Raw genomic sequence first — 12552 nt, forward strand, 5'->3', positions numbered from 1 at the left:
CTGTTCTCTTTGGTTGGCTCGGGGCCAGCGGTGTGTGATTTCTGACCAATCAGTCTCACTGTCCCCATACCCTGCGTGTCATTTTATGCCTTTCTTGGATCCCCCAGTTTCTCAGTATCTCCAGACATTGCGCTGCCTTCCGTCAACCCTTCTCAAGACCCCACATCATTGTTTAGGGACCAAATGCATCTTTAAGTGGTAATGCCCATCCTAATAGAAAATAAAATAACCCAAACAATTGAGCGGGGGACATGAAGCAACCATTTTTACATTCCGAAAGAGTTACAACTTCCTGTCAGTGAAAAGTGTATATATTATACCTTTTAAAAGATTTATTCCTTTATTTACTTACTTTTGCCTGTGCTGGATCATAGTTTCAGACAGCAGGGTCTGCACTCCAGTTGTGGTGTTCCCATTGCAGTGGCTTCTCTTGTTGTGGGGAACAGACTCTGGGCCCACAGGCTTCAATAGTTGCCACTGTGGGCTCAGTGGCTCAGTTGTGGTTCTCGGACTTAGTTGCTCAAGGACATGTGGAATCTTCCCAGACCAGGGATCAAACCACTATCCCCTGCATTGGCAGGTGCATTCTTAACCACTGGACCACCAGGGAAGTCCCATGCATAGATTTTTAAAAAACAAATCAATAGTAATATTTTATTGAGGTGGTATTCACTTGACAACGAAATACTAATGATAGTTTTGGATGTGTAAACTTTAAAAAGATGAGATGAAGGGGAAACTAAATGACGTTGGATGATAAAGTAATGTGGCCCGGGAGCCTCCCTCTTGTGGAGGAGAGAGGAAGTGCTGTTGAAGTTCTAGACCCCAGGACAGTGGGAGGAGGACTGGGGAGATGACTCAGCCCCACCAGCGAGGGCACCAGACAGACACCCAGGGAAAGGCCTTCTCTGGTGAGAATGAAGGGTGAGTTTTTGCAACACGATACCTAGTATCTGATTGAAGCTATTTCCTGTCCTCAAGGACCATTTTCTCCTGCTGTCCCCAATACATTAACCAAAAAAATTGTGTGTAGTGCTGGGGAAATGCAGGAAGATATCTACCAGAAAGAAAATCTTTAAAAACATTCCCATGGACAATTGCATCAAATGAATAAAATACCCAGGGATAAATTTCATCAAAGAGAAAAGACATAAGTATTGATAAAGAAACTGAAGAAGACACAAGGAAATTGAAAGACATACCAGGCTCACAGATTGGAAGAATGAATACTGGGGAAAAGTCCACTGTAGCCTTGCAATACAGATTCAATTCAATCCTTATCTAAAATACCCATGGCATTTTGAAGAATGCTAGAACAAATAATCCTCAAATTTTATTGAAGCCATCAAAGACATCAAATAGCCAAAACAACTTTGAGAAAGAAGAACAAACCAGGGAAGCTGGAGGCATGGCACTCTCTGATGTCAACTCTACTACAAAGTTATAGTAATTGAATACAGTCATTAACACTATATATGCTGGCAGATGGTAACTAGGTCCTGTCAAGGTGATCATTTTGTAATATATTTTGTGGGGGGCATTCTGTTGTACACCTGAAACTAACATCAATTTATATATCATCTGTACTTTGATTTTAAAAATATATTGAGCTATGCAAAGATTCCATAATTGGACAGCCAGCACACAGCATACAAATGAAAAGACTGACGAGAGGATTTCATAAAATAATTTTTAGACTTCTGCCCATCAAAGAAGAGAGAGAGTTGAGGGGAAAAAAGTCACAAGTCAAAAGACTCACATTGTAAAGGGTAAATTAGAAGTTTGGAATTACCATGTACCCACTACTATATATAAAGTAGATAATCAACAAGTACCAAATATATCACACAGGGAACATTACTCAGCATCTTGTAGTAAGCTACGATAGAAAACAACCTGAAAAGAATATATATGTTACATATATTATACACATGGAAGACAACCTGAACAGAATATATACATATGTATGTATATATATGTGTGTGTGTGTGTGTGTGTGTGTGTATGTGTATATATATATATATAACCAAAGCACTTTGCAGCACTGTGAAACTAACACAACGTTATAAATCCATCAACTACAATTTTTAAAAATAAACATACAGAAAAGCGAAAGTGAAGTCGCTCAGTCGTGTCCGACCCCTTGGGACCCCATGGACTATAGCCCACCAGGTTCCTCTGTCCATGGGATTCTCCAAGCAAGAATACTGGAGTGGGTTGCCAATTCCTTCTCCAGGGGATCATCCCGACCCAGGGATTGAACCCAGTTCTCTCGAATTGCAGACAGGCGCTTTAACATCTGAGCACCAGGGAAGCCCAAACATAAAGAACTCAAATCTTTTTTTTTTTTCTTTTTTTCCAAAAAAGGCTGCCCAATTTTTAGTATTAAATGAACAAGAAACCAAACAGGGATTTCACAAAAGGAAAGTCAAATGGTTCAGCATCATTGTGAATGGTTGTTGCGCTGAGTCATGAAAGACACCAGGATTCTTGACCTCCAGAGGAGAGGAATTCAATCTGGGGCAAGGATTGATCCCACAGAGCTTTTGCATAATAAAGTTTTATTAAAGTATAAGAGAGAGAAAGAAAGCTCATGACATAGACATCAGAAGGGGCCAGAAAGAGGGCCCCCCTGCTAGTCTTTAGCTGGATGTTACATAGCTACTAGCAGGCTGCTAATTGGAGGAAGGAAATGTGTCAAAACTCAGAGACTGGCATCAGGCCCCTCACCCACAACATGCATTTTGAGATAACATTGGCACAAGGTGAGATGTCCAGGGCCATAAAATGATTGACATGAATCTTGAAGAAAGGCAGGTTTCCAAGCATACACAGTCTCATTGACATAGCTTAAGAGAACATTTGCATGAGTAAAACATACTGGTTTGTCAAGTCAGTTCTGAGTTTTAGGCAGAACCAACTTGAAGACAGAAGTGAAGTGAAAGTTGCTCAGTCATGTCTGACTGTGACCCCATGGACTATACAATCCATGGAATTCTCCAGGCCAGAACACTGGAGTGGGTAGCCTTTCCCTTCTCCAGAGGATCTTCACACCCCAGTGTTGGAACCCAGGTCTCCCACATTGCAGGTGGTTTCTTTACCCACTGAACTATGAGGCAAGCCCATAGCCTGGAAATAAAGATTCGAAGAGCTGACTCATTTGAAGAGACTCTGGTGCTGGGAAAGATGGAAGGCGGGAGGAGAAGGGGATGACAGAGGGTGAGATAGGTGGATGGCATCACTGACTCAATGGACATGAGTTTGAATAAATTCCGGGAGTTGGTGATGGACAGGGAGGCTTGGCGTGCTGCAGTCCATGGGGTCACAAAGAGTGGGACACGACTGAGCAACTGAACTGAACTGAACATAGTTCATTAACATAGCTTAAGACAAACATTTCCATAAGAAAAATGCATTGGTTAGTTCAAGGTTTGAGGAAAGTTAAGTTCAGGTGGAATCAGGTGTCATCATGGCAACAAAGAATTTTAAAAGAAACCTCTTTTTCAATTTGTGTAAATAAGGGGGAAAAAATCTAACACTTGTAGTTTGTTTCCTCTTGCTGCTTAAGGGAGAGAAAAAAAATGTCTGAAACTTGCAGCCTACTTCCCCCATTTGGTGACCACAGGCCTTCCTGCCTTTTACCCTGTCAATTGCACCAAAGGGAAATACATGAAAAGGGCAACAAGATACTACCAAGTGGAGTGCAGCGCTGAAAACTGACCCTGCAGATAACACAAGTGCAGCTGAGGATGAAGAAAGCTCAACCCGCATAGATGATGTTGGGATGGAGATTCACGTGGCTGATCAAGACAACTCTTGGAGGCTACCTTCTAGAATTAAATAACTGCCGGCCTTATGGCAAAACACGTCCATCCCCACCAGGAAAGAAGAGCTGTGCTGCTGTGCTTATTCCCAGGCATGTCCTACACTTTGCGACCCCATGGACTGTAGCTCGCCAGGCTCCTCTGTCCATGGGGATTCTCCAGGCAAGCATACTGGAAGTCAGCTGCCATGCCCTTCTCCAGGGGACCTCCCCAACCCAGGGATCAAATCCCAGTCTCCCCCATTGCAGCTGTACTCTTTATCAGCTGAGTCACTAGGGAAGCCCAAGAACACTGCCCGGGTAGTCTATCCCTTCTGCAGGGGAACTTCCTGACCCAGGAGTTGAACCAGGACTCCAGCACTGCAGGCAGATTCTTTTCTGACTGTGTGGATCACAACAAACTGTGGGAAATTCTTCAAGGGATGAGAATGCCAGACTACCTTACCTGCCTCCTACAAAACCTGTTTGCAGGTCAAGAAGCAACAGTTAGAACCAGACATGGAACAAAAGACTCGTTCAAAATTGGGGAAGGAGTATGTCAAGGCTACATATTGTCACCTTGCTTTTTTAACTTATATGCAGAGTACATCATGAGAAATGCTGGGCTGGACAAAACATTAGCTAGAATCAAGATCGCCATGACAAATAACAATAACCTCAGATATGTAGGTGACACCACCCTTATGGTGGAAAGTGAGAAGGAAACTAAACAGCCTCTGCATGAAGGTGAAAGAGGAAAGTGAAATAGCTGGCTAAAACCCCAAATTCTAAAACCTAAGTTCATGGCATCTCGTCCCATCACTTCAAGGCAAATAGATGAGGAAACAATGACAGCCTTTATTTGGGGGGCTCCAAAATCACTGCAGATGGTGACTGCAGCCATGAAATTAAAACATGCTTGATCCTTGGAAGAAATGCTATATTTTCTTCCAAAGCTAGACAGCATATTGAAAAGCAGAGACATTACTGTGCTGATAAAATTCTGTAGAGTCAAAACTATGGTTTTTTCAGTAGTCATGTATGAATGTGAGAGCTGGCCTATAAAGAAAGCTGAGTGCCAAAGAACTGATGCTTTTGAACTGTGGTGTTGGAGAAGATTCTTGAAAGCCCCTTGGACTGCAAGGAGATCCAACCAGTCCATCCTAAGGAAAATCAATCCTGACTATGCATTGGAAGTGTTGCAGGAAGGGGATCCCTTCCAGGGCCCGAAACTGGGCTCTTGTCTAACACTCAGAAATGAATTGTCCGAGGAGACAGCTGTGCTGACAAAGCAACAGATTTTATTGGGAAAGGGTGCCTGGGTGGAGAGCAGGAGGGTAAGGGAACCCAGGAGAACTGCTCTATCACATGGCTCACAGTCTTGGGTTTTATGGTGATGGGGTTAGTTTCCGGGTTGTCTTTAGCCAATCATTCTGACTCAAGAGTCCTTCCTGGTGGTGCATGCCTTGTTCAGCCAAGATGGATGCCAGAGAGCAGGATTCTGGGAGGTGGTCGGACATGTGGTGTCTCCATTTGACCTTTCCTGAACTCTTCTGGTTGGTGGAGGCTTATTAGTTCCCTGTTCCTTACCAGGACCTCCAGACGTAGAACAACTCAGGCAAATGGTTACTATGGTGCCTGGCCAGGGTGGGCCGTTTCAATCAGCGTGCTTCCCCTAACAGAAGGAATGATGCTGCAGCTGAAGTTCCAATACTTTGGCCACCTGGTGTGAAGAGCCAACTCATTAGAAAAGGCCCTGCTGCTGGGAAAAATTGAAGGCAGAAGGAGAAGGGGACAACAGAGGATGAGATGGTTGGATGGCATCACGGCTAAATGAAAAAGTTTGAGCAAGCTCCGGGAGATGGTGAAGGACATGGAAGCCTGGCATGCTGCCCTGCAAAGAGTCGGACATGACTAAGCAACTGAACAGCAACAAAAAGCCTTGTCTCTCCCATGGAAACTCAAAGAAAGGCTTCCCCACTCTCCTGCTCCTTGAGCACAACCTGGTACTTCCCCCTGCGCCCTGCCCTGATGAGGGACCATGTATCCTTGGAAAAGGAAAGTAATAAAAGTCTCTTTTCAATGGAATTTACTCTTTGGGACATCACACAGTCACTTCTACAAATTAAAAGGTTAAAACCCGTGGGTGGAAATGAGACAGATTTGGAGTCAAGAATTTCCAGGGAGAAGCAGACAGTGATGTCCCCATGTCTGTCCTCTGGAAACGTGCTGGGAGAAGAGAGGGATCTGAGCTCGCCAGATGAACTCTCTCTCTGCAGGTCCTAATCCCTGCATCTCCAGGATCCCGGTGCTGGAGTTGGGGGCAGTGTCCAAGGAGGGAGACACTGGACACCAGCTCTGCTGTCCACGGGGGTTGCCGTCAGCAACACAGATCGGCTGCAGCACCTGGCTGTCTGAGACGAGAAGGGATGGGGTGTTCTGCAGAATCGAGGGTTTTGGGGGAAAGCGCAGCGGGAGAGCTGGGGGAGGCTGAGGTCTCCTCCTCCCTCCATCCCAGGATCTATTAATATCTGTGCATATGTCTTTGTGTGTGTTGCAGATGTGTGTGGTCTAGTGCATGGGAGGTGGGGCAGGGTGGTGATTTTCTCCTTGCTCTTCCCACCTCTGATCACATTCAAGCCCACTCCCCCTGCCCCCCACCGTGGCAGCGGTCCCAGCAGCAGGACCCACGCCTGGAGAGGAGAAGTCCTGTCCTACCTGTGACAGTTCTGAAGGAGAGGCTGATGCGGAGGTGCCTGGGGGCATCTGGGGCAGAAAGACATGGGCCTGCTGCAGAGAGAGGAGTGGGATGGAAACTGACCAGCACCCCAGGAGCTAATCCAGGAAGGGCGGTAGGTGTCCTTCACGGCCCCTCCCCACCTCAGCTCCCAGGGCTCAGACCCATGCAAGAGTAGGCTGGCCTTCTCTCTACACACACACGCCCCGCTGCCCTCAGGGACTCAGCCACCCCTCCACACTCACAGGAGACATTGAGCTGGATGGTTCTCTCCATGGTCACCTGAGATCCTTGGAGATTCACCCAACAGGTGAGGTCAGTGCTGTGGTCCTGGGCCTCGGGGTGGGGGTGAGCTGCAAGGAGTGGAGAGTCTCGGGTGCAGCAGCAGGGGTACCATGTCCACATCTCCAGCCCAGGTCCAGGTGCCTCCGCCAGGGAGGAAGGGCCCCGAATGCGGTGAAGGAAGGAGGAAGCCCCAGCAGGAAGCCAGGAAGGCAGCAGGTGATGAAGACTGGCTGGCGAAGAAGGGGAAGGTGGACTCCATAGGCGGGGCTGGGGGAGTCGATGAGAAGTCTCACTGTTTCACGTTCTCCCTCCAACCCCTCCCCGCTCCGCCCTGCTGCAGGCTGCAGGGGAGAGCATGAAGTCCCCAGAGCTGGCGAGTTTTCACCAGATGTGAGGCTGAAATGTTGTTGCTTACTCACTATGTTGTGTCCGACTCTGTGACCCCAGGGACTGTAGCCCGCCCGACTTCTCAACCCAGGGATTTCCCGGGCAAGAATACTGGAGTGGGTTGCCATTTCCTTCTCCACGGGATCTTCCCAACCCAGGTACTGAACCAGCATCTTCTGCATTGCAGGCTGACTCTTTACCACCGAGATACCAGGGAAGCCCAGATGTGACATGATCATCTTCCGAATGATGTTCATGTTCACCATGGGATCGCCCCATGAGCAGTGCAACCAGAAAAAGAGAAATGGGGTCCAGCTCCGGTCATTCGGTGGGACCCACCTGCAGCTGTGAAACACCGAAAGTTCTGGAAAAGAATATTGAAATTTTTCTCAAAACCATTCCACTTCAGGCAGGAAAAAAGTTCCCAGACCCAAAAACAGTGTAGGATGATGCCCAGGAAGGAAAACTTGAGCATTAAAGCTCCTTTGCTGAGAAGGGTTCTCAGAACATGGCACAGGCCTACGGGTCTTCGTGGACCTGAGGGTCTGTCGGACCAGCCTCGGGGCACAGGCCCATGCAAAATGGGGTGGCTGAAGTGAGAGCCTTGCCCCACTCTCTGCGGACCCCAGAAGCCTGGACTTCACAAGAATGGCATTCAGGACCCCTCACACTGCAAAGTCACATGAAGGCTCAAGCCATGTGTGGAAATAACCTGTGATCTCGATGCTCTTTAGGATTGATATTTCATAAAGGTTTCCTAAATTTGGCAGTGCCCCCTAAACGTTTTACACTCCCCCCCACCCAGTAACCAGTCCTGGAAACCAAAAAAAAAAAAAAAGCTTTCTTTAATATTTATTTAGAAATACTCTGTTTACATTTGTTACTTTCTTAAGGTATAAATTTCGTCAAATTTTTTCAGAGAGAAGAAGGATCAATCGGGAGATTGGGATTGATAAATACACACTACTGTATCTAAAATAGATAACCAACAAGGACCAACTGTACAGCCCAGGGAACTATGCCCTCAATCTTTTAAAAAACTATAATGGGAAGGAATCCGAGGAGAATATATGTATATAACTGAACCACTTTGCTGAGCTGTGAAACTCACACAACATTATCAATAAATTCTATTTTAATTTTTTAAAAGTCACATCCAGAATAAAGAACTCAAATTAATAAGAAAAAGACTGCCCAATTTTTATTTTTAAATGGGCAAAGATCCAAACAGGAATTTCACTCAAGAAGATATTCAAATGGCTCAACATCATTGCACATGAGGGAAATAAACTAAAAAGGCAAGGAGATACTGCCACAGAGGAGCGCAGCCCTGAAAGCTGAGCATGTGGGTAATACAAGTGCTGCTGAGGGTGTAGAAAGCTCAGAGCCCTCATGTATGACCATGGGATACAGACTCATCTAACGACTCAAAAGAATTCTCTCAGGCTACCTTCTAGAACTAAATATATGCCAACTTTATGATGAAGCAGTTCCACACCCACCAGGAGAAAAGTGCTAGCCCTCCTCTTTTCATCATACCATTCACATCAACATTACTTTGAATGAGCCAAAATTTGCAAACAAATGCAATGTCATCGTATTTTAGAGTCCATACATAACTGGAGGAATAGTCATATGTAAAATACCATTTTCAAGACAAAATCCAAGCAAAACCAACAATGAATTATTGATACTTGCAAAACCATGAGTAACCTCATACTAAGCGAGGTAAGTCAGAAAGTTTCCTTTCAATGGTATTGACTCTTCCTGCTGTCACAAGTCATCTCTACAAATAAAGACTCATGGATGCAAACGACACAGGGCTGGAGGTAAGAGTTTCCAGGAAAAAGCACACAGTGATGTCCCCACGTCTCTCCTCTGGGCTCTGCTTCCTCAGGTGAATCTCGTCATGACAGGGAGAGAGGCTCAGCCACACCCCTCAGCCCAGCTCCCTAGTGGCCGCCACACCTGCAGAGCCAACAAAGTCTCAGGTCAGAGAGTCAGACCCATTTCACTCATTCTGGGCTCTGCCTCATGGCATGTGGGATCTAAGTTCCCCAACCCAGGATCGAGCCCCTGCCCCCTGCAGTGTAAGCCCGGAGGCTTAACCACTAGACCGACTCGGAAGCCCCTGGAGAGTCACACACTTTAGCTCCAGGCAGGACAGGACTGCCCAGCCCCACTGACAACTCCGAGCCGTTCCCAGGACTTCCGCGCAAGGGGACAGGTGAGCTCACCTGGTGTAGTAGGTCCAGGTGAGGCCATAGGTGAGGAGGAAGCCAGCCCCCATGAGGGCCCCTCTGATCAGGGTGACGACCAGGGGCCAGGAGCCCTGCGGCTCCTCAGTCTCACAGCTGCAGGAAGGGGGGCCTTCTGGGGAAGGGAGAGGGGGTGAAGCTCAGTCCCCAGACCCAGCCCTCCCAAAGGCACACACCTGCCCCGGCTGTTTGCCTCGAGCACCTGTCCTGCAACTCACTCTGCACAGAGAGGCTGAAGGAAACTTGCTGGGAGCCCAGAGGATTCTGCGCTTGGCAGGTGAATTCTCCTTCAATTCCAGCTCCTACTTGGGGCATCACCAGGATCCCGGTGCTGGTTATGGGGGCGGTCTCCAGGGCTGGGGACCCCTGGAACCAGCCCAGCTGTGCAGGGGGGTTGCTGTCAGCAACACACAGCAGCTGCAGTGCTGGGCTCTCTGAGACAAGAAGGGACGAGGTGTCCTGCAGAATCTTGAGGGCTTTGGGGGAAAGCGCAGCGGGAGAGCTGGGGGAGGCTGAGGTCTCCTCCTCCCTCCTTCCCAGGATCTCCTGGCCTCACTCTCTCCTCCCCTGGCCAGCCAGCTGGGTTCCCTGTGGTCCCAGGGCTGGACCTTCCCACCCTACGCAGGCTGACCCAATGTGTCTGGGCCTCCTATCTTCAGGGGAGGCGTGGTGTGTCAATGGGACAGGCCTGGGCTCTTTGGTGGAAAGAAAACAGAGAGCCTCAACCCTTGAGAAGTTGATTCATTGAAGGCAGCAGGAGATGGGAGTAAGGAGGCTTTTGCGGGGAAAACCACAGAATAGAACCATGGTGAAGGGAAATGGGCTTTGAACAGAGTGTGTGAGTGTGTAAATGTGTGGGGTGTGTGTGTGTGTGCCTGTGTGTATGTGTGCATGAGTGCACATATGTATGTCCATGTGTCTATATGTGTGTGATGGGTGCCTGAGCTGTGGGTATATCTCTGTGTATCTGTGTGTATGTGTGATGTGTATGTGCCTGTGTGTGCGTTTCTGTGTGTGTCCCAGTGTATGTTCATGTGTATGTAGTACATGTGTGTGTGCCTGTGTGTGTGAGTCTATGTGTGTATTGCATGTGTGTGTGGGTCTAGTGCATGGGAGGTGGGGAGGGATGGTGATTTTCTCCTTGCTCTTCCCACGTCTGATCACACTCAAGTCCACCCCACCACCCCTTGGAGGCGGTCCCAGGGGCAGGACCCAGCCCTGAAGAGGAGAGGTCCTGTCCTACCTGTGACGTTTCTGAAGGAGAGGCTGATGTGGATGTTCCTCGGAGCATCTGGGGCAGAAAGACATGGGCTTGCTGCAGAGGGAGGAGTGGGGTGCAAACTGACCAGCACCCCAGGAGCTAATCCAGGAAGGGCGGTAGGTGTCCTTCACGGCCCCTCCCCACCTCAGCTCCCAGGGCTCAGACCCATGGAAGAGTAAGATGCCCTTCTCTCTGTACGCACACACATGCACACACACACACACATCACCGCCCCCCGGGACCCCGCCGCCCCTGCACACTCACAGGAGACGTTGAGCTGGACGGTTCTCTCCAGGGTCACCTGCGCTCCCTGGAGTGTCACCCGACAGGTGAGTTTGCTGTCGTGGTCCTGGGGCCTCGGGGTGAGGGTGAGCTCCGAGGAGTGGAGGGTCTCTGGGTCCATCTCGTCAAGGGCATCCCCCGCCCAGGAGAACAGGAGAGGCTTTCGCCCAGCACAGACCAGTGACAGGCTGCAGGTCAGCTGTGTGGGGAGGCCGGACTCCAGAGGCTCCACAAACTGGATGTCGGTTTCTCCGTTGGGACTGAGGAGGAAACAGAGGGAGATGCCTGGATGCCAGGGTGTGGGGTCCCAGAGGGGGACCCTCAGAGGGACCCGTGCCTCACGGCCACAGTTCAGCCCGGGTCCTGGGTCTCTCCTGAACCCAAAACGCCAAGACCCGGGGCAGGGAGGCCTCCTGTGCCCTGGTCCGGTTCTAATACAGGTGTCTCCATGTGCCAGGGTCCTCTCCTGGGCCCCCTCTCATACCTGTCACCTGCAAATTCAGCTTCTTATCATGGTAACTATATTTCTCATTAGGTCCTCTCTCCACTCGCAAGTAGTAGACTCCTGAGTCGCTTATCCTGGCCTCTTCGATGCTCAGGGAGCAGTCCTTGTCCCTGGGGTCCCCGACGAGGCGGAATCGGCCCCGGGTCTCTGGTTTCACTCGTTTCTTTCGGTCGTTTGTGGCCACAGCATCATCGTGTGGGGTGTCCCCTTCCCGGAACCAGTAGATGGAGGTCACAACAGGCCAATACCCCCAATTCGCGGGGTAGGAGAAGGAGCAGGACACGCGGACGTCCATGCACGCCTGCACCGTCACGGATTCCTGCACTCGGAGCTCGAACCCTGGAAGCTCCTGCAGGGACCCTGGGGGACACAGAGGCTCAGCGGCAGCTCCAGCCCCTCCCCACCCGTGCCCCCTCCCCACGCGTGCCCCCTCCCCCACCCCTCCCCCACTCACCCCCCCAGAGCAGGGGCAGCAGCAGCAGGGGCCCCATGTCGGCATCAGCCAGCACAGAGCCGGTTCGGGTCCCTCTGCTGGGGAGGGAGGCGCCCCGAATGTGGGGAGGGAACGAGGAAGCCCCAGCAGGAAGCCAGAGGGTGACGGAGACAGCGCCGTGGGCAGGCACAGAAGGGGAACTTGGACGCCCCGGACCGTGGAGGAGGGGCGGCCCTGGGAAGGCAGGAGGTCCCACCCCACACCCCACGCCCCACGCCGCAGGGGGAGATCCTGAGGCCCCCGGAGGCCGAGAGGCTTCACCGCACGTGGCTCTGACATGCCCACCCGTCCAGGGATGCTCGGGTCCACGGTGGGACCGCCCAGGGGCCCGCGCACCCAGAAAAGACAAACGGGGTCCAGCGCTGGTCCTCGGGTGGGACCGACCCTGCAACAGAGAAACGCTGGACTTTCTGAGAACGGTTTTTCAAAACCCTTTATACTTGGGTTGGAAGAGTCACACACGGTGGAGGGTGGAACCCAGGAAGGAAAGTTGAGTGTGAAAAGCTCCTTTGCCCAGAGAGGTTTTCAGAACAGGGCACACG

At 50.0% G+C, this 12552-nt stretch overlaps 1 protein-coding gene across 1 annotated transcript; it reads right to left on the reverse strand.

The window, feature by feature from the left end:
- Positions 1-8395: 8395 nt before the first annotated feature.
- Positions 8396-12099, reverse strand: LOC122692478 (sialic acid-binding Ig-like lectin 14). Its single transcript, XM_043900071.1, has 7 exons — positions 11972-12099; positions 11485-11877; positions 10995-11261; positions 10713-10760; positions 9688-9945; positions 9449-9584; positions 8396-9179 (listed from the first exon to the last, which is right to left on the reverse strand). The coding sequence occupies exons 1-7, from the start codon at positions 12006-12008 to the stop codon at positions 9164-9166; spliced, it is 1155 nt and encodes a 384-aa protein (XP_043756006.1). The 5' UTR covers positions 12009-12099; the 3' UTR covers positions 8396-9163.
- Positions 12100-12552: the final 453 nt, after the last annotated feature.

This window comes from Cervus elaphus, chromosome 4, assembly GCF_910594005.1.
Source record: "Cervus elaphus chromosome 4, mCerEla1.1, whole genome shotgun sequence".
Lineage (NCBI taxonomy): Eukaryota > Metazoa > Chordata > Mammalia > Artiodactyla > Cervidae > Cervus > Cervus elaphus.